Source organism: Protopterus annectens, chromosome 4.part0 (assembly GCF_019279795.1).
Source record: "Protopterus annectens isolate FY-2018-M chromosome 4.part0, PAN1.0, whole genome shotgun sequence".
Lineage (NCBI taxonomy): Eukaryota > Metazoa > Chordata > Ceratodontiformes > Protopteridae > Protopterus > Protopterus annectens.
The window spans coordinates 1,853,887,108-1,853,910,516 of record NC_056733.1 but is presented as its reverse complement, the minus strand read 5'-3'; the positions used below and the strand labels follow the sequence as shown (position 1 = coordinate 1,853,910,516).

Genomic DNA, 23,409 nt, shown 5'->3' with positions numbered 1-23,409 from the left:
TTTGAGTCTGTCTGTGCCTTTGTATCTGTGTGTGTGTGTATCTTAGTTTCTGTGTATGTCTGTCACAGACTGTATCTCTGCCTCATTATCTGTCCATGTGTCTGTATATATGTAAGTGTGTGTCTTTGTGCCAATGTGTGTGTCTGTGTGCACGAGAAACTGTTTGCCTATCCGTTTAGATATCATTAAATGATTACAAAATATTTATTTTGGGTTTAAAATAGTTCCTCCAACAGCTATATATGCATATTGACTTTGAAACATAAGATGTAGGAACCATTTTACATTAAAATATAAACAAAAAAAATACCAACACAAGCAGATAAAGCCCTGATTAACACACTGGTGACCTGAGTTAGATTAACGACATAGATACATCATAGAGCTGATAGGGCATGCCCATCCTTGGGGGGGACAGGAGTAGTTATGAGTTGTAGCAGTCCTTTAGAGGAAGGATCAGGGCCCACAATCTGCACAGTACCTTTCAATGAGTAAATGCTGTTATCCTTTCGATGAGATATTAAACCAAGGTTCCATCTGTTTATGGTGGTGGTGGTAGCAGCAATGGATATAAAAGATCCCATGGCACCTAATAAAAAGTGTCAGGGAAGCTGCCTGATGCACTGCCCAAATTTCCCCTAGTAGTATTAATACCACCTTAAGTCTGTTTTAAAAAGATGCCACTAACCTAATGGGACTAACCCAGAAAAACAAAGGATAAATAAAAAAGCAAAGTAAATAAATAAATGTCTATAATGATTTTGGTATATTAACAGGTTGCCCATTTCCTAAGTAAGTTAATAGCCTCTGGGGTGGATATTACAAGGAAATAATGGGCCTCTCAGGAGTAGGGAGGTGTGCTCTGCATCTTGTCAGACAGTACTGCTTTAATATCAACCTTTAGTTTTTTTTTTTTTTTTTTTTTCTAGTGCACTATGTGGTTCTGTGGTTAGTCAAACAATGGGGGTGGCTTTTAATGGGCCTCTGATCAGCTCTTTGGCCACAAGTCCATTCTGAGCATTACTTTCAATAAATGGAATAAGGGGCCTGGGGTTGTGTATAAAAAGAGAGAGCTAGTGGATTGCAAGAAGAAGGAAGGATTTCAGGATGTCTGCCTGCACAAGAAAAAGCTCATAAGTAATATGTGCATCTGCTACTGACTTGCTGGGGAAGGAATGGGGGCCTGCCAGCTACACAACTTCTTCAAAAAGAATGATAGTCGCAGTGGAAGGGAGGACATGGAGTGGAAGTTGAGAAGCTCCATAAAGGAAAAAAGCAGTGCGGATGGATAACCCCAAAGTGGATGCACCACAGGAAGAGATGTTAACCTATTAATTTCACTGGGCTGATCAAGGATGATGTCACACCCCAGAGGGATATGCTGGGTGTCCTGTGTTATGGAGGTGCATGCAGTGGTAATGGTAGAGGATGATTTTAACACAACTCCCTGCACTTGGATAGAGAGGATCTTCCAACATTAGTTGAGGTCACCTAGAAGCCTGAACTTTCTTTTTCATCTAACAGTCAATTCTCAGTTAAAGGAGGTTTGTAAGGAGGTCTACAATGAGAATTTTAGAGGTGGGAGAGTGCTATATTTTTTCAATCAGAATAGGGAGCCTGCTTTATTTTTGGCTGCTGAGTGCTAGTTAAGGATGTACTGATAGTATTTGAAAGCTACTTGATACCATGACAACATTTCTGTCATGCTGTCTTGAATAAGGCAGGTCCCCAACCCTGCACTGGATATTGGATCTCCTACTGCTTATATGCTTGGAGGATGTAAGAAAACATTGAGGGTTGACTAAAACATATAAGAGTGGGACTGACAGGCTCAAGGTAGTCTATGGAGAACATTGGGAGGTATTATGTAGTGCTTCATACAAGAACACATAATGGTATAAATTACCTTATCAGTGATACAACTGAATCTACCAAGTGCCAAATGTAATATTATCAATACATTCAAACTTTTAATCAGTGGGTTAGTATCCTTGTACCTCTGGTTTTGATACATATTAGGAGCAATGTTGGTATAACAATTGTGTATATGGATGTCAGTTAACTCCTTCCTTGGCTGCATGAAACATACAACTCTTTGCAGGAAATAGACATGAATATTATTATGTAAGTACTGATATAGTTTCTTAATAGTAGCCACCATAATGGAAAGCAATACTCTGTACAAAGAAAAATTTGTCTCATATGTTCTTCATATTGATCACTGCTGCTTTGGAATCTGGCTGGCTGTTATATACTTGGCAGGATATAACCCATATAGCTTAGGCTACTTCAGCAGTGATTATTTGAACATCTGCTGTTATGGTAAGTTCAGCTTACACAACTGCACTTTCTTCCTTTCTAAGAGTTTGATGGAACTCTTCTACAAAATTAGTGGAACAGTCAAGAACTTAAGACCTAATAATATCTGAAACTTTAAACTAATAAGAAATATTTATACTATCATTTTCGCTTTATGCATATAATGAGCTCTCTTTCACCAGAGGATCCCTTCATATGGAAATGGGACCAGTAAATGGGCTGAATGGAAGCTTGAGCTGCAAACTGTACACCCATGTATTAACAGAGACTTGGTTTCAATACAATAAAAGCATTCCATCTATCCCTGTGTTTAGCACTCATCATGCATACAAACCTACTGCAAAAATGTGATAATTTTTGTCAGAGCACCATCCTCTATTAAGGCAGATTCCTCATCATCCTAATTTTAACATTTTGAAAATCCAAGTCACCAAAAAAATCAATTACTACTTCATTACCAGCTACAGATATGCCATTATGTCCCCCACGTATCACGATTGCCACCTTAACACCATGACCGGTATCACTATATACTCTAATACATTTATTTTACTTGTATTTATTTAGTCTGTAATAAACTGGCTCACTTATACCATAAATGGAAAGCATGTCCAGTGCTTCCTTAACTATGTAAATGTGAACTACCTAGTACACATGGTAAACATTCCAGAGGGTCACAATATTCTGGATTTTCTCCTCCCTAATATTGCCCTGTCTTGGACATCCCCACAGGTGTCATACTCTGTTAGCAAATAAGAACACAAAATGGTGGTGTTTACATATAAGACTAGAGGTACTATGCAAACAAATACATAAGCATTCATCAACATCTCAAAAGCAAATGTGCTGCAGTTGCTTAGTGAGGTAAGAAGTTTCTACTGAACCCTTACCAAAAGTGAGCCATAAACAGACCAAGGCATGTACTGCTGAATTCTAGACTTGCCTTAATAAGTGTCCAGAGAAAGCACTACCTGCATCCCTTTACCAAATACTGGGCAAAATTCAAAAATAAACCCTTATGGTGGAACAGGGAGGGAAGTACACATTTCTTATAAGGAGTCACATGCTTCCCATCTTAAGAGGGAACTCAAACATGTTAGCGAAGAATTCACAGCAGCAGTCAGAAACACAGCTGATTACAAACTTAAAATGTCCTCTTATACCAAAAGTAATTATAATTCTTCCTTTAACTGCATCAGAAAATTAAGAAATAACACTCAACATTGTTTAGAATAGGTACACAACGATGACATCCATTCTGATCATAAAGAAGTAGCTAATATCCTAGCAAACAAATTTAGTATGAACTTTATTCCATGCCTACCCCAGAAAAATATATATATATCATGATGGAACAAGTCCTAGCAACCCTTTCTAAAACAAAACAAAAAAAAAACACCCAGCCAAGCCTATGGGTCTGGAATTAGCACCATGTATTACCTAACAGTGATACATCTCTTTAACAGTTTTCAAACAATCTAGTTCTCCAAAGCCTAGAAAATGGCTATTATCATAATACCCATGCATAATGGAGGTCCAACCGCAAACCCTGGTAATTATAGACTCATTAGTGTTACCAGTCTTATGAATAAAGCCATGGAACACATCTTTCATGACTACACAAATGTAGACATTGATAATCTCTTGGCTTTGTATCCATGTCAGTCTAGCTTTGTCAAAGCTAGGTCATTCCAGCTTCATTTTCTAAACTTCGTCTGAAAGTGGTAGCTGAAGCAATTGATGGTAACTATGTGGTACATACAACATGCTTAAATTTGGCCAATGCATTCAATACTATCCTCCCATGAAAACATCATTGACAAACCAGAGAACCTAAACATCACTACATATATGGTAGGTTGGATAACAAATTGGTTGCCAAAGAAAGTACACCATTACAATTGCAAGTACCAATTGGTTTCAATGCAAAAAAGTACTATTTCTTGAGTGAAGTAACTCCAGGATGGGCTGGAATACATGGGCAACTGCTGTACAGACAATGGTCTCACTCTAAAAGCCAAAAAATGAAGCAAAACACACTCCTTTCATACTCCTGTGCCCCTTATGGACAGGGGCAGCTTGTAGATTCCCTAAGGCACAGGCAGATACCAAAGCCATTCTTGTCCTTGGATATGGATAACTGGGAAAATTAGGGTATGAATGGTTAGGCTTAAAAAGGTTCTAGGGCTGTTAAAATGGTACCGTTCTTAGATCATATGAAATTTACATGATCCTATGACATTTACATGGTCAATAAAGATCTAACTCCCTGCCTTTTGATCATCGTGTCATCACTCTTGTTAGAAAACCCTTCTAAGTGGCCCAAATTAAAGCAAAGAGCACCCCTAAGCAAAGAAGTCTTACATTTGCGATATGTATATCTTATCTGCACCATTGTTGAATATAATTTCTTCTTTTGTATGCATTTATCAAACCATGTCATTCAACTACAGACACCCAGGTTGTTCCGAAGGAAAAAAGTCCCTTAGTTATCAGACCAACTGTCCACTCTCTTTCTATCACTTAGCATTCTGTTTTCTACAGGCTCCTTTAGACTCCTCTGTGGTGATCTATGTTTTACTTTTCAAAGGTTAATTGGTGTGTACTAGGCTAATGGCACTGGAGCCTTTACAAGCCTAGCCCATAGAAATGCCCTGGCATTGTGCCGCCTGATGTTAGTTCCCAATGCATCTATCAAGTAGAGCCACTGGAGTGATCACCAGGGTGAACTTGCCATTTCCCATCCACTCATCAAGGTTTCTCTTGAAGAGGGACAGTGAGGTGCTCTGCTTGACATGTATGGGAAGTCTATTCCAGAGCATGGGCAGTCTCTGGGTTATGAACCTGTCCATCCAGCATGTTCTGTTGATTATGATAATGAGGTTGAGGTCTCTGCAGCGTGTGGTGCTGAGGGATTGGGATTTCTTTAGATGTAGCATTTCTAACTGAGCTGGGTTAGACATGGCTTTGTAAGTCAAGCAGAGATTGTCACTTAGTAGATGAGAAGAGGCAGAGAATAGCTGGAGTTTTTTGAGTCTGTCCATGTAGGACATGTGTTTAAGGCCTAGGATCCTCTTTTTGTGGTACGTTTGTGACCTCTCCAGCTGTTGCCGGTGTCTGGTGAGGTACACATCAAATGGGGCATTATAGTCAATGATTGGTCTAATGAGGGAAGAGTAGAGAGAGATGATGACCTCTGTTTTCCTGGATGCAAAACCTTTGGTAAAGAGATGTGCCACATAGAAGGACTTTCTGACCATAGTGGTAATGTGGTGGTCAAAGGAGAGGTTACTGTCAACCTGTGTCCCCAAATCTCTTATAATGCCTTCAGTGTTCAGTGGGCTCCCATTGATGTGGTAATTAGTGGGAACAAAGTTTTTCCTGAAAGGGGATGATGACAGAATTTTTGGCATTAAGCTTAAGGCCATGGTTTCAACACCAGTCATTGGTCTCGGTGAGGCCTTTCTGTAGGAAGTCTGCATCAGTTGAGGAGTTAATAATAGCTCTGATCTTGCAGTCATCTGCAAACTTGGTCAGCCAGAGCCCCTCTCTGTAGGCCTGGATTTCAGAGAACTAGATGCCAAACAGGAGAGGACCCAGGACCGATCCCTGTGGGACTCCACTCGTGACTGGCCAGCAGTCTGACTTGGAGTCCACTACTTTCACACTGTAAGGTCTATATGTGAGCCAATTTGCAACCTACCTAATGACATAGGGGTCAATACCTAGTTTAGTGAGTTTATCAATAATTCCTGAGTGAGAAATGGTAGCAAAGGCCTTGGCCAGATCAAGGTAGGCTGTATGAACTGCCTTACCCTCATTCACAGCTATGGTGACTGACTCAAAGAAGCCAACCAGGTCGAGCAGGCATGATCTACCTTTCACAAAACCAAATTGTGTGGGATCTAGAGTTTGTGGACTCCCTATATCCTTGTTAATTAGGTCCATAATGATGTGCTCCATAGCCTTACATATCAGACTCATCAGGTTAATGGAGACATAATTCCCAGGGTGTGTTATTGCTTCCCGTTTATGGAGATGGATGACTGTAGCAGTGTGCCATTCAGTAGGGACAAAACCTGAGGTGAGGCTGTGAGTGAACAGGGCACACATATTTGGTGCCAGTTCACTTTGTAATTCATGTAGAACACAGCCAGGGATATTGTTGGGTCCCATGGAAGCTGTATTCTTGGCTTTGGGCAATGCCGCTTTAACCTGTGCTGCAGTAATGCTGAGTGCCTGGCATCCTTCCGGTATTGTGATTGGTCCTTTGGGGGGAGAGGGGTAAAGTTGGCACTGAATCTGTCGGCCAGTATGTTGACAATATCTGTTGGCTCAGTATAGGAGGGACCATTGTGCAGTAACTCAGAGCAAATCTGGGTATTGCTGTGGAGATTACTGATATAACTACAGAAGTCTTTGTGGTTGTTTTTACTGTCTGCTGCAATTCTGCCTTCATAGCTGGCTTTAGAGGTCTTGATGAGGGATCGCAACTTTTTGTTGAGGCTAATAATGGAGTTTTTCCAGTCTTGGAACTTCATCTTTTTCTGCAACAGTTTTTTCCTTCTATTGTAGAATTTATTAATGGCAGGGGACCACCAGATTGGCTTCCTTTTTTTTTGGAGGAGAGCGTCTTGCTTCTGTTGGGTATGGATAGTTCCATGCATTTATGTATGTGTTCGTACAGTGGATTGGTGTATGATTCAGCAGTCATGCATCTATTTTCCATTGGCATGGGTGCTGTGAAGTTAGCCACATCTGTTTTTAGGAGCCCAATGTCAGCTTTGGAGAAGTTTTTCATGGCGGTTACCTTTGCGGGGAGTGTGAGTGAGATATGGATTTCCAGACCGATTAGTTTGTGGTCAGATCTAACCAGGGAGGAACTGACTATTCGTGTAGAGCAATAGTTGCCCATATTAGGGATAACCAGGTCAAGGATGTTGCATCCTCTAGTGGGGGTAAGAATGAGATGGTCCAGGGCATTAGAACTGATGAATTCCAGGAAGAGTTGGGCCATTGTATTGGTGCATGAATTGTTTTCCCAGTTGATGGAGGGGAAGTTGAAGTCACCTAGTATGAGAGCATTGGGTTGGATCTTAATAGTTTACAAGGTGCTTAGGAATGTGGAATGTGAGTCTTGGAACATATTTGGGGACCTATAGCAGGCTACGACCTGAATTGCCATCTTACCCAATGTTAGTTGCACCTGAAGTATCTCAGATGCGTTATGTTGGGCTACTAGTCTGGAGGTGTGTATATCCTTTATGAATATGGAGACACCACTGCCTTTAGAGCTTTGTTCCATGTTCTCGGGCCGAAAGGTGTGGAATGACTTATAGCCTGGTAGCGCAGGGGTGCTTTCTGCTGCTTTAAACCAGGCCTCCATTACAGCACAGATGTTGATGTTCCAGATTCTGAAGAGTACTTTGAGTGAGTGCATCTTGAGATTTAGACTTCTAGTGTTGAGCAGCATGACCCTCAGACTGCATTTGTTTATAGCTGTTATGGTGGTAATTTAGTCTTTGGAACACCATCTAAAAAGGCACTATAAGGATGGCAAGACCCGTAGCCAGTACCTGGAAACCCAGATGACATGTGCAGGCCATCTCTGGCAAAGCATCAAGGTCTGTCAATCATGTCATTCCAAGCATTCAGACAATGAAAACCATGAAAACCATAAAAAGACCTATTTTGTCTTCATAGATTTAATGGCTCTCAAAATATATCAAAGGACCTTAATCACTAATAACAAAATAAAAGGACTCATTGCTGTGACAACTTCTTATCCTAGTATACTCTTCACATATGGAATAAACTACTGTGCACATAAAGTAAAGTAACACCCTAGTCTCATTCAGGGCTAACCTAAATAATTGGATGGACACTCACAATTTCTCCCTAAGCCTAACCTGTTTGACCCACCTTGAGTCAGAAAATGTTGATGTTGGGTGTTCTAGGCTAGGTAGCTGGCTTGATGCCTGATTGCAAAGTCCTTACTTATAAACCTATATAATCAGTCTATCAATCTATCTGTGCTGTGCTTTATGAATTGAAGGCCCTACCTCCAGCTGTCACATCATCTTTGTAAAGTTATATAAGTTGGCTAGAGTAGACACATTTACCCAATCATTAAATACTCCTCACAATAATATTTGGAAGACTTTTCCTTATGCATGTTTCATTCTATTTAGGTATTTGCTGTTCAGTTTGTGATTTCTGTATGTTGAACTATCTATGCAAGTTATACAGTTAGTGTGTTTGGTTATTTTCTAAGTAGTAGTGACCACATGTCTTTCCTGGCTCGGTTATAATGCTGCATGTATCATGAAAATGGTTAATGAGCATTTCATATTAAATGTTAAGGTATTGTATCAATCAGAATTAAAAACTGGTATGCTGGATCAGATGCAAAAACAAAGTTCAGCATGTGTGTTTCCAGGACACACATTTAGTGTTCCGTGACGTTGCACAAAAATGAAGGAAGGTGTAAGAGTAATGCCATATACTGCATATTGTAAATGCTTTGACTATACCTATTGGTTCTCTGACTTGCTTAATCCAAGTTCATAGGTCCTTAAGTTCAAAGGTTCACAGGTAAGTACCAGTGGAATGCAAGCAAAGCCAATGAGCAATATTCAAAAGTTCTCTCCATCCTGAAGGACAGAAACAAATGACAGACCACTGAAGAATTTAAGGCTGAACTTACAGTTACCTAGGTTTCCTTTGAAGGTGGTAAGGGTGTTCATTTTGCTTAACTTTTAGTTATGTACTTACCATAACTTTAGATGTTTGGGATCCATCTCGCCTACATTCTGTACTGATGGGCTCGGAGCCGATCCCTCGGCTCCGACTCGGCACGCTATGCTATAGAGCGAGGCCTCTTATTGGCTGAGCTATTTCTTATCCCAGGATGCACCACCACTAATCCCCCAGATCTTGTTTGTCCGCATTCATGCACACATGCACAACTTGTTTATATAACATTGTTAAATGTTTCAAGATGAAACAACAGGATTCGGACCTTCTGATATCCTCTGATCTCCAAGGAAGGGGGAAGGAGGGTGGGTTATTGGGAATGTAGGTGAGATGGATCCCAAACATCTAAAGTTATGGTAAGTACATAACTAAAAGATGTTATGTGATCCTATCTCGCCTACATTCTGTACTGATGGGACAGCGTCCCTAGCACCTAAATCCTGGGTGGCTCATTGGAAAACACTCCTGAGCACTGTGGAACCAAATGAAGCTCGTCCTCTAGATGCCACATCCAATTTGTAGTGGGAAATGAAAGTGTGCGGGGAAGACCATGTAGCCACAGCACAAATGTCACTAATGGCAAGCTTAGAATGAAATGCTATCGAAATAGCCATAGCCCTTGTAGAATGAGCTTTGACAGAGGTGGTAAGCTCTTTGTTAGAGTAAGAATAAGCTTGAGTAATACAGTCCCTGATCCATTTGGCAATAGTGACCTTTGTGACAGCTTTGCCCAATTTATTGTCTGCAAAGGATACGAACAACTGATCTGTTTTCCTTGTTTGTTTGGTCCTATCTAAATAAAAATGCAACTGCCTGTGGACATCTAATGTGTGGAATATGAATTCCGCTTTGTTAGAATATTTCGGAAAGAAGACTGGAAGTTCTAATGATTGTTGTAGGCAGAAACTGGAACAAACTTTAGGGACAAAGGAAGGATTTGGCCTGAGAGATACTCTGTCTTTGTGAAAAACCAAGTACGGAGGTTTTACAGACAAAGCTTGAAGCTCTGAAACCCTTCTGGCAGAAGTAATCGCCACCAGAAAAGCAGTCTTCCACGATAGAAATTTTAAATCACATGTCACTGCCGGTTTGAAGGGGAAGGAAGTTAAGGCGCGTAACACCACATCGAGATCCCATGGAGGAGCAGGATGAGAAATCGGAGGTCTTAAAAGCGCAGCACCTTTCAAGAAGGTCTTACACAATCTGTTGCTCATTAAAGGTGGGTTTATAGATTCGTGAAAATTGGAAATAGCTGCCAATTGAACCTTGATGGTAGAGACTGAAGAGCCTTGATTGAAAAGAGAAGTTAAAAATTTTAGTACTTCTGATACGGGAATAGTGATGGGATCCACGCCCCGGAGTTGAGCCCAAATAGCAAATCTTTTCCATTTGCTAGAATACAATTTCTTTGTAGCAGACTTGTGGGCCGAAGATAAGATGTGTACAACTTCTGGATCCAATGTATGACTCCTGACTATAGTCGGAAGAGGAGGAGCCAAGCCGTCAATTTTAAGGTGTGAAGGGACTGGTGGAATAGTCCTGACTGATGAACCAAAAGGTCTGGGATCTGATCCAGGAACCATGGACCTTCCAGAGCATACTTCCGAAGATAGGGGAACCATACTTGACGAGGCCAGTAAGGAGCAACTAAGATCATTTTGCTCCCCAAGAGAGATGCCTTTTGGATCACCCTGGGAAGGAGAGGAACTGGAGGGAAGGCATAAAGCAAGCCGGTGGGCCAAGGACGGGCTAGTGCATCCATGGGGATCTTCCCCGGAGCCGGGGTGAGGGAGAAGAACTTTTTGCACTTTGCATTTAGAGGAGTCGTGAAGAGGTCGCAACACGTAACTCCCCATTTGCTGAAAATCTGATTTGCAACTGTGATGTTCAGAGACCATTTGTGAGGAGAGAGGATGGTTCTGCTCAGTCTGTCGGCTATCACATTGGACTTGCCCGGGATATGAGTAGCCACTAGAAAGTGTTTGGTCAACACTGCCCATTCCCAAACCCTCATGGCCTCTCTGCAAAGAGGATAGGATCTGGTCCCTCCCTGTTTGTTCAAGTACCAGACAACTGACATGTTGTGTGAGTGAACTGCAATCATGCCCTGAGGGAGGTAATCATGAAGGGCTTGAAGGGACAGAAGCACTGCCCTCATTTCTAGGATGTTGATATGAAGTAGGGTCTCTTCTGGGTGCCATTTGCCTTGGACTGACCTGCCCAGGGAATGCCCCCCCCCACACCATCTGGGAGGCGTCCATGGTCAAAGTGGCCGCAGGAGGAGGTGGAACAAAGGGTTATCCCTGATCCAAATTGGAGGGCACTAGCCACCAGCGAAGGTCCCGTTTGCAGGTTTCCGTGATCCATATGAGGTGACTGAGAGGGAGTTCCTGAAAGGACCACTGAGCTGAAAGAAGCCACTGGAGAATTCTCATGTGCAACCTTGCCAGGGGAACTAGAAGAACCGTGGCAGACATGGATCCCAATAGTTGCAGGACCATTCTGGCTGGGGCTTTGGATCTGGGAAGTAAGGCTCAAACTTGAGCCTGTATGGTTTGTATCCTGTCTGTAGGTAGATAGACTCGCATTCGGTTTGAGTCTATCTCTACCCCTATGAATCTTATGCGTTGAGATGGCAGCAACACAGACTTTGGCCAATTGAAGGTGATTCCAAGGGAATTGCCCAGTGATATTGTGGCTTGTAGGCTCCGCAATAGTAGATGCTTGGAGGTGGTAGTTAGGAGCCAGTCGTCTAGATACGGAAACACCTGGAATCCCAGACTTCTCAGGTGAGCAGTCACTACCGCCAAACACTTGGTGAACACCCTTGGGGCTGTGGTGAGACCAAAGGGCAGCACGCGGAACTGAAAATGACTGCCTCCTAGGCTGAAGCGCAGATGTCTCCTGGACACTTGATGTACCATGATATGGTAATAAGCGTCCTTGAGATCTATGGGCACATCCAAACACCTTTCTCCAGCAATGGGAGAATGGTTTGTAGGGTGACCATTCGGAACTTGGACTTTCTGACTGAACAGTTTAGAATGCTTAGGTCCAAAATGGGTCTTAAGTCCCCGGTCTTTTTTGGCACCAAAAAGAATCTTGAGTAAGTCCCTAATCCAATCTGGTCTGTGGGGACCGGTTGGATGACTCCTTTTTGCAGCAGCTTTGAAACTTCTGAGGCTGCATTTTCCCGTTGACTGGGTGGCGGGTCCAGGATTTTTTTGGACTGAGGTGGAGAGTGAGAGAAAGGGATGGTGTAACCTCCGGCGATAATTCGAAGCACCCATCGGTCCTGAGTGATACCTTCCCAGGCTTTTAGGTGCTTCAAAAAACGACCCCCGACTGGCTCCGGAGCTGCACAGTCGGGCAATCCCTCAGGGACTGTGAAAAGCTGAAGAGCCACGAAAGGACCCACAGTCTCCAGTGTTGCGAGGGCCTCTTCCACCTCTGGGACGGCGTCTTCCATAAGAATTTCCCCCTCCCCTGCCTCTGGAAGGGGGATCATCCTGCTGTGAGGGGTAAGACTTCTGAGATCTACGGAACCACATTTTCCCTCCTCTTTTAGCCTTGGGGTAAGGCTGAAAGGGAGTGGAAAATCGTGCCCCTACGGCAGTCAAAGTCTTACCTTCCTGCTCGCAGCGGGTCAGTGTGTCCTTTACCTTGGGTCCAAACAGGGAGGACCCATCAAAGGGGGCATCGGCAAAGGAAGACTTAAAGGCCTCCGCAAAATGACACAGGCGGAGCCAGGCTTGTCTCCGTAGAGCAATGCCTGTACCCGCCACTCTACTCGCCCCTTCGGCCGCATAAGAAATGAGCCTAATGGACGAGTTTGAAATGGACGATAGTGTAGCCAGCTGAGAGCCAACCATCTGGGCCAGCTCCTCAGGCAGGTTACCCAAGAGGGTATTGGAAAGTTCTTTAATCAGATCCCTCTGAAATCTGGTAAAGTGCGTGAGGTAGTTCAAGGACCTTAATGTAAAGGCCGCTGAACTTAGGGTGCGCTTACCGTACCGATCCATGCTCCTAGACTCCTTATTAGGAGGATGGACGGACGTCGAAGCCTCTGCTACATCTTGCTGGGTAGCAGATGCCACCACCAAAGCATCTACAGCCACACCTTTAGTTAGGAACTCTTTTTCAGGGGGTGCTGACAGGAACTTATTAGGACGAGCAGGCACCGGTTCCACAGAGTCTGGGTGTTCCCATGCCCTTCGACAGATCAAGTCCAAGAGCTCGACGAAGGGTGGAGACACCCAGGAGGCGGAGGGCTGAGCCCCGAAGGCCTTAAGGAACACCGACTCATCAGCAGAAGGGGGTTTGGATTGCCAGCCGCCTCGTTGTTTAAGGGCTTCCAGGATGTCTGCAAAGGAGACATCATCCGAGGACGACATAGGGGACCCTTCTGCATCATCGAGATCAGTGTCTGATGTAAGAGACTCATCAGGGGAGTCGACGTGCTTCCTCTTGCACGATCTTTTCCTGGGGGGTTCCTCCGAAGAAGCTTCAGAAGGACCTCCAGGAGGGGGAGAAACCCCAGTGGGGGTAACCTCAGGCCCCGGGGCTCCGCTGTCTAAGGACAGGGGGACTGCCAAAGACCCAGTCTCGGTATGCAGGGAAGGAGCTGGGGAGACCGTGGAGGTAGCCAAAGATGATTTGGCTAACACACTCCTCATAGCCCTGAAGGCGGGACCACCAGAATCCTGGGAGGGTCCCACCTCCGTGGCCACGACGGTAGACGGCACTCCCGCAGCCAACGCACCAGGAGGAAGGCTTGGGACCGAAAACATCAGTCCCGAAGCATCCCCCCCGGGGCCGACAGAAGAAGTCCGCGTACCGAACTCCGACTCAAGAGCCGGAGTTGGAGTAAGGGTCGGGCCCGACCCTAAAACCTCCACCGGTTCCACCAGCACCGGCTCCAATGGTGCCGAGGCTGTTGGAGGAGGAACCATAGTAGCAGTGTGGACCATCGGCTCCGAAGCCGAATGGGCTGGAGCCGAAACTAACTTTTGGAACACCGGAGACTGGAAGAGTCTTAGGAGCACCCTGTCGATGTCCGAATCAGACATCTTGGAGGATCTAGATGATACCGATCGGGTCCGAACCGATTTCTCCATCGGCTCCATAGGACTAGGGGACTGGCTCCGAATGGATTCAATTACTATCGGTTCCAAGGGAGATCTCAAGGCAATTTCCCTTGGTGCCGATGAGGACTTCGGCGCCGAAGGGGAAGAGTCTGAGCCGGCAACCCTCATCGGCTCCAATATCAGTGGAGCCGATGAAGGTGACCCGCCTCTCGATGCCCCAGTCCTCGGCTCCGAAACCAGAGGGGTCGAGACTGGAGGCATCGAGGCAGACCGTTCCGCCCTCGGCTCTGAAGTCCGTGGAGCCGATGGAGAAGCCTGCCTAGGTTTTTTGGCAGTCGGTTCCGACAGACTGGTCAGAGCCGACGCTTTTTTCTTTTTTGAAGGAGAGGGAGAAGAAGATAAAGCCTCCTCGAAGGATGGCTTAATCAACCCTTTAAGGATTAATTTGTTTTTCCTCTCCTGGAGGACTCTTGATGAGAAGGCGTGACACACGCTACATGACTCTTGTAGGTTCTTGGCGCCTAAACAATAAACGCACAAGGAGTGGTCGTCCGTTATGGACATCTTATAACCACACCTCGCGCACTTTTTAAACCCAGAGGGTCTATGCTCTTTAGACATGTCTAATAAACAAAAACTAGCAGTTTAAAGTTCAAAAAATAAAGTTTTTTTTTTTTTTTTTTTTTAAATCAACGATATAGTTACACAAAACACAGAAAAGGAGGGTCAAGACGCTCTAACTTAAGCAGGTACTTGACACACAAATACAAAGCTAGAAATAGCAAATAGGGGAAGGCCCCTCTAACTTAAACGGGAAACCTTCCCTTAACGAAAAAACACAAATTTCTCAACAAAAATATTCAAACGCACTCGTATCACAACAATAGCTGTTAAAACAGCTTTTGGGTTCAAAATAAGGAAATTCCTGACAGGAAAAGCCTGAATTAAACAGTACTTAGCCCAGCAAAGTTGAGACCACGTCCTAGCTTGTAAGCGGCAAACGAGATCTGGGGGATTAGTGGTGGTGCATCCTGGGATAAGAAATAGCTCAGCCAATAAGAGGCCTCACTCTATAGCATAGCGTGCCGAGTCGGAGCCGAGGGATCGGCTCCGAGCCCATCAGTACAGAATGTAGGCGAGATAGGATCACATAACATCATGTATTTTATATTTGGTTCAGGGATGGGGGATACATTCAAATATGGATCTAATATGCCAGTATTTATTTATCTGTTGATGTAGGTTTATGTCTTTTAACTGAGTATTTCAGGAATCACTTGCTCTATGAAGGAATAGGTGCTTGTGAAGGGTTGGATCTTTCATGGCTTGAATGGCTAGACAAAGATCTCCAGTGAGAAGTCTACAGGAGACTGAGTCCAGAAAGTGGGCAGCCACTCTGTCCTGATAATCAATGGTCTTGGCCATTCATCTTTTAAGCTATGAATCTCTGAGATTTCTCAAGTTGATTGATCTATTTCAACAAATACGTGCCGAGGTGTTAAACGAGATAACAGAGATGGAACTCTGTCTGTTTCTATATAAACACATACATACAGACAGACAGATAGACAGACAGATAGACAGATGGATAGAGAGCTATCAAATTAGATATTAAGAGAAATAAACTATGATAAAAAACAGCTTTTGTGATGCAATAATAAGTCAATTTATCTCAGAACACAAGAATGCATTGTGTGTGCGTGTGTGTGTGTGTGTGTGTGTGTGTGTGTGTGTGTGTGTGTGTGTGTGTGTGTGTGTGTGTGTGTATTTTGGACTACACCAGCTGAACGCCTTCAATCCAATTAAATCAGATTACTAATGTGAAAAGATAAAGTCTGTTTCTGAAAGCCTTCATAAACAGCATTTTCATGTTACTGCTTGTCCTTCTTTCATGCCTTTACTTATTGAAATGCAGAATCAATAATGCCTCTCAGTCAGCCTAATAAATTGGCATCACAGCATGACAGATGAGCAACACAAATCTGTACTAGTATCAGTACAGCTACTGTGGCAGATACTCATAATGTTGGAAAATATGTATTCAAATAAATCAAATAAATATATGCATAATGGTGCTGTTGGGAGTATTAAAATGTTTACTAAAGTCAATAAATAAAACAAAGTAATACATACCTATTGATAGGGTCATGACTTTCAGTTTGTCCCGGACCAGTTTAACTACCATGCTCTTCTGCAATGGAGTTGCACGACAACACAAAACAGCACGGCAATGTTTTGCTAATTCCAAAAACTTTTTCTCCAAATTCCCTTGAAATACAACATTCAGGGTCTTTCCATCGATTACAAGTCCAAAGTTTTGTTTCATTTGCTGAGGAGATGATGTAAAGTTTCCAATAGGGAAGCAAAGGATTCTGGACTTTTTCTGTTCCATAACCAAATACTTTTTCATTTCCTCTAAGGTAATATCAATAATAGATTCACAGGTTTCCTATGAATAAAAAAAATGTTAGTAGGTTTTTACTAAATTAAAACTAGGTTACAAAGGGAGACATGACTAGGTAAAGCAACAGACACTGCTGAAATCTGTCTAACAAGGACTTGCTTATGTTGTGCTTGGCCAAAAAATGCCAACATTTCTAGAGGTAAAACGCAATGTTTTTTTTTTTCCTTTTCTGCAGACGTTTTGTTCCCAACACTCTGCTTAGTGCATTATTAATACATTTCTAGTTGTACTTACCCTAAAATGCACCTATACAAAGAAAGGTACAGTTAATGTTGTAAATATTTTGTCCTGCAATATTATAAACCCTAGCTTTACATATTCATATGCTAATAGGTTTGTACTAGGCTGTTGATCAGACAGATTATTTGTAGTCTAGCTTCAAGATCCCATTTCCAAAGAACCACACTACATGAAATAACTGATACCAACTTTCATCCCCTTTTAATGAGGCTATGAGGGACCATACCAAGTGTACATTTATCTTTTCCCATCCAGCTGTCTAGGATGCACCCGAAAAGCATCAAGGAGCTATGTTGTTGTGGGGTAACCTATTCCATAAGAGAGATATCTTTCACACCAACAGGTCCTATTAGTTCTGCAGTGGACATTTTCTTGAGTGGGTGTTTAAAACATTGCCTATTTAGGGAATGTGTTGGAGGTCAAATGGCACTGGATTCTTTGTGGTCCTCTCTTAACAGTCTATAGGATATAGAGAAAAGAGAAGGTGCTTTAAGGTGGTCTGTATAACACATGGAAAACAGTGAGGAGAACAGAGGGGTGATAATTTCCTTTGACTTGGAAGATATACCACTGATAATCATCATTAATGTGGCTTGATAAAGGTATCTTTTTATGACAGTAGAGTCATGGTGATCCAAGAATAGTCCATAGTTAAAAAATTCCCAGGTCCCTAATCACCATGTCCACTTTCAGTGAAGTGTCATTCATGTGAGTTACTCATGTTTGCCAAAGGATACAATACTACATTTCTTGGAATTTATCTTAAGGCAGTTGTTCAGGCACAAATTGTTTAAACATGTTAGGCCACTCTGGGGAATTTGGGAGTCACCTGAAGAGTTTATGTCAGCTCTGAATTTGCAGTCATATGTAAAACTGGACAGCTACAGGTTCTTTACATTGTTTTTGACATGAGAGAAGTAAATACTGAAGAAAAGTGGTACATGGACTAATACCTAGGGGATGGCACTTGTAATATCCCTTTCAGTGAGTGCTTGTGCCTTACATTAATAGTTTGGGATCTGTCAGTAAGCCAGTTTGTTATCCAGCCAGTATCATACAGGTTTGCATTTAGTTTGATTAATCTGTCATTAATGGCAGAATGTGGAATAATATTAAAAGCCTTTGCTAGGACGCGATAAGCAATGTGTACATCAATTTGTCAGTATCCAATGCATCAGCAACTTTTTCAAAAAAATCTACTGAGTTTGTGAGGCAGGATCTACCTTTACCAAACCTAAACTTGTTTGTGTCCAGGGACAGTAGACCTGTGATATCTTTGTTAATAAGTTCCATAATGATGGTCTCCGTTGTTGCACATAAGGATTGTTAGGCTTATAGGTCTATAGTTACCTGGATCAGTGGTGGGATCTTCCTTGTGGAGTAGGATGACTACAGCAATGTTCCACACTCCCAGCACAAATCCAGCAGACAGTCTTGAGACAGAACGGGTTCACTAATGAATTTATGAGGCTGTGTTGATGCTGATGTGAAGGCAGCCTGGCACATTGTCTGACCCATGGAATTAGTGTTTGTGACACTGGAGGGAGCTGTCAGGACTTGTTCTGGGGTGATCTGAGAGTGTCTGAACAGACTAATGTGTGTGTGTGGGAGATAAGGGTGTAAAATAAGTTACATTATTCACTAATATTGTGGCTGTAAGCTCTGTGCATTACTGGGTATTGCTTTTGAGAGTTCTGTCATAGTTGAAAAAGGCCTTTACTTTACATAGGTGATCATTTTTAGTTCATACTTATTTTTGAAGGATTTGATTTTGCTGCTAAATTCTTTATCTTAGTTTCAACTATCTTGTATTATTTAACTTTTTCAAATATGAGGATATGAGAAACAGTCATTTCATTTTGTATATGAAAACTACCTCATGAATAATTAATACCGACTGCAATGTTAGCATTTTTTTTTTAAATGTAGCCTTTGTTGTAGCTTTCATCTGCAGTAATTTAATCTTCTTGTGAAGTGTGACCTAATTATTCTGTAAAACTTGCACACTGCTTATTCTATTTTTTCTCAATAATACCAACTATGCTACACAAACTAAAATGTTTACAACCATTGGAATGCACTTTTCTGTTTAAAATAAGGCTTTGCAAGAATTACAGACATATGTGGTAATAGGAACAACTGATTTCTAGAAAATAAACAATAATGAACAATATAAAGTTATATGCAAAGCAAAGAAAGCATGGAGTTTTCCAAATTTAGTTTGTGGTGTGATCTCATAGTTTATTACAATAAGAAAAGTGGATGAATGGGATAAAGCCCCCTCATGGGATTCCAGGAATGTTTTCTGTAATAAACAATAGTGAATTATATTTAATTGCAAATATCCTTTGATGCTGAGTTTGCACACGTATGTAGGAACTCTTATATGTTTGCTTTCCTGGTAATGCTTTTAATAATAAAAAAAATATTATTTTTATCAAGACTACTAAAATACATTTATATTTATGTATTTATTTATTTATCTGTTTGTTTGCATTTTGTTGACTGGGTTAGTCCCATACTGACTAGGGGATCATTGGCCAGGCATCAGGGAACGTCTCCAACACTTTTCAACAAGTACAAGGATATCATTTACATCTACCTGAGTGCTCAGGTAGATGGACTTCGATTTAACATTACATCTGAAGGACAGCAAACTCAGGAGTATAGTGCCCCTCTTTTGCACCACTGTTGTGTCACCTGAAGCATTAATTCTGTCATGTGAATGCACTTTTAAAGAAATAAATGACAGCATGGTCTTGATTGTTTGACAGCTGCTATTCTGTGTTACCCAATACTGAGAAGTAATATTCAAATATAACCAACACAAATGTTTTCCTTTAATTTACAAGACTGCATCTGCCATTTTGTACACTGTTTGCATGTTGATATAGAAGCTCATAAGAGCTTAACTCTTCCTGCTTTACAGTTCATGCTTTTTTCCCCCTAGGGGCAATCAAAATAAAGTAATTGGAGGTTACATTAATTCTACTGTACAAAAGCTCTTATAAAAAGTGACCTGGAAACAACATACAAAACCATGTTTTTATATAGTTCATTTTTTATTTTAATTTTATTATGGTAGTAATGCACTAATCCACAAGAACCAATTTCAACCATTATCCAGGAAAATCAGAAAAGTATATATAAATAACACAATTCAGGTGAATACATCAAAACATAATAAAAGAAACAAGGGATATTTTAGCAGTGATTTCAGATACTTACAGTAGAAGCTATATTTATATTTATTGTAATAACTGAAAATTATTTGGGAAAGCCTTGTTCAATGAACATATGTGACAATTTCAGGTAGAGCAGGTTAGTTTCAGGGTATCACTGTCTAACTTACAAGTGAGAGATTAAGGCATGTCATTACAGCTAAAGCCTTTTCATTAAATAGCCTGACTAAGGGTTTGTTTTAGTATGAAATATAAGTCAGGTAAGATTCCATTGTTTTTTTTTCTTTTTTGTGTGTGAAAGATGGAAAGATGTATTAATTCCTAAAGTGTGGGTTCAAAAACCAGGAATGAAGCTTATTGTAGGGTCCTTTGAAGCAAGTGGATTGCTGCAGAATGATGTTAGCATGTAGTCAGATGTTCCAGCATTGAAAGGAAAGGAACATTTTTTCCAACATATTACATAGTAAAAAGGTTTGTTACACTAATAGTCAGTTTCCTTTTGACTGAGCAGTGACAATCATTCCACAGAAGTTGTTGTTGTGTCTTTCGGCTTTTCCCGGTTAGGGGTCGCCACAGCGGAACTCTGCTCCACTAATGATTGGTAGTTGATTTTTACGTGCCGAGTTACCAGCCCTGACGCACAACCTTCAACGAAGGTACGCCCATTCATGCATGTCTCCACGCAGAAGACGCTCTAGCTGAGAATCGAACCGGACAGCATCTGACTGTGAGGCGACAACACTACCGCAGCACCACCACCGCAGATACAATCATTCCACAGAAGTAAGATAATGAATATGTATATTCAGCTGCTTGTGAGATGTACAGGGGCAGTTGCAATAAGATATATTCCTTACAGAAGTTAAGCAGCAAGGATCCACTTACAAGTGACACATTTGCGTTCTGAAGAGAGGAAGTAGATCTTTCCGGCTGAGAAATTAGTACAGGAGTTTTGGTTTGCACTACATTTTATATATTTTCAGACATCAGTTAACCACTGGATGCAAGTGTCACCTTTTAGGAGTGACCCGGGGTCACTGTCTGGTTACATGATTTGCTCAGAGTGTCTCAGTAATTAAGCAGAGATCAAACTCTGCACCTTGGGTTCAGGAACCAGCTTGTTAACATCTGAGCTTTAATACTCTGCATGGTCTGCCAGATAAAGGAAGACTGTGTTTTGGTCCCATCAAAGTCTGAAATACTCGAAAACAGAGATACATTTAAGAGGTCGTTATTTGAACTGTACAACATGCCAACTATTCTTTTACAAGAGCTATTTTGTCGAGCCCAATATGTAGAAGTAAAAGCCAAATGTGATCTAGAGAAATACTTCACTTTATTTCACATATACATTGTTTGCATGCAAATGTACGAGTTCAGGTATCTATACTTTGTAGCTCATGTTTTTAATTAGGAAAAGTACAGTGGAAAGGCACTCTAAAATCACCAAGAAAACAGTCAAAAAGTGCCTGTAGCATAGAGTAAAACACCTAGGTAGTTTTCCAAGCTGAATTTTATTCCAAATACACACAAAACTTCACAGGTAAAAAGCACACATAAACACCTGTGCAGTACATGAGTTTTTGTCTCCGTAATCAGACTTCCTCAGATGACCAGTGTTGCTTGCTGCTGCAACTGATTGACTTCCAACGTACGTACTCACAGAATGGACCAACAGTAAGATGCTGCTAGGAAAATCGACAAGTAGTGCAGCTCCCTGTGCCATACATCCATATTTTGTACTACAAAGGCGTTTATGTGTTCTTTTTACCTGTGAAGTTTTATGTGTATTTGGAATAAAATTTAGCTTGGAAAACTACCTCGGTGTTTTACTCTATGCTACAGGCACTTTTTGACTGTTTTCATGTTTTTAATTAGTCAGACGCTATATTACAAGAATTGTACACAGAACATCTAAGCATTTGGGAGCTGTACTAATTCCACGCAATGCTGAGATCATAGAATCTGGAGGCTGCATTAATTCTACCCTACACAGAGCTTAATACCTGGGATATGAATTATGCCACACACAGAACTTAGCTTCTGGAGGCTGTACTAATTCTACCATGTGGAGACGTTAGTACCTAGAGATTGCTTTACTTATATTCAGCACAAATCTCAAAATCTGGAAGCTGTACTAATTCTACCACTCACAAAACTTAGTACATAGAAGCTATCCTAATTTAATCATGAATGGAACTAAACATCTGGAGGCTGTACTCTTCTATAGGCAGATTTTAGCTTGCAGACACTGAACCAGTTTTACACTACACAGAACTCAGATATGGAGATTACCAATTCTACAATACACAGAACTTAGCATGTGTAGGCTGTACCAGTTCTACAATGCACAGAACCTTGGCCATGGAGACTGTACCGATTCTACAATGCACAGAACCTTGTAAGTAGAGACTGCACCACTTCTACAATGCAGAGGTCTTAGCATGCACAGACTCTACCTTTTCCACAATACACAGAACGTAGCACGTGGAAACTGTACCAATTCTACAATGCAGAGACCTTAGCATGTCGAGACTACCATTTCTACAATACACAGACCCTACAACATGGAGGCTGTACTAATTCTACAATGCACAAAACCTAGCACATGGACGCTGTACCGATTCTACAATACACAGAACTTAGCAAGCTGAGATACATACCACCTAGCATGTAGCGAATGTACCAGTTGTACAATGCACAGAACTTAGCATGTGAAGGCTTTAACAATTGTACAATGCACAGAACTTAGCATCCAGAAGTTGCACTAATTCTACAGTACACAGAACTTAGCATCCAGAAGCTATACTAATTCTATCATGCAATATAACTTGGCATCTAGAGACTATTAATTCATCCTCACACAAACAGCTTAGCATCCAGAGGCAGTATTAACTCAGCATCACATAGAACAGGTTAGAATCTGGAGGCTATACTAATTCTACCTCACTGATATGGCTGTAAAAAGATAATTAGTGTGGAACAACATGCATCATAATGGTGCTGATTCTTTCAGAATCATTGTTTGAGACTTTATAGCCACATGCATGCAAATGGGAGACTTCTCTTTATTTTAGACAATTACATTATCATCTGATGGACTGATAACTTCTATGTGCTTTACCACAGCAAGTCAAACATGACATCTAAATAAGACACTGTTATTTTTATTTTTATTCAAAGGTCTGGACTAAGCATTGTTTGCAATAGCTACTCATTAGACATTAACTTACATAAATAAAACTTACTACAGTTCAGAATAATAATGCTCTGTAAAATGTCTTGTTTTTGTAATAAAAAGTGTCCTACAATTTATCAGCTAATAAACTTAAAAATGTCTAATATATGCATACTGTGATAG

At 41.5% G+C, this 23,409-nt stretch overlaps 1 protein-coding gene across 2 annotated transcripts in view; it reads right to left on the bottom strand.

Annotated features, from left to right (window-relative positions):
- The window catches only part of ATP10B (ATPase phospholipid transporting 10B (putative)), a 2,370,254-nt gene that overhangs the window by 202,743 nt on the left and 2,144,102 nt on the right, over positions 1 to 23,409 (bottom strand). For both annotated transcript variants that reach the window (XM_044069530.1, XM_044069528.1), the window contains one exon: positions 16,296 to 16,611. In XM_044069530.1, coding sequence (XP_043925465.1) covers positions 16,296 to 16,611 — 316 coding nt within the window. The remainder of the gene's footprint in view (positions 1 to 16,295; positions 16,612 to 23,409) is intronic.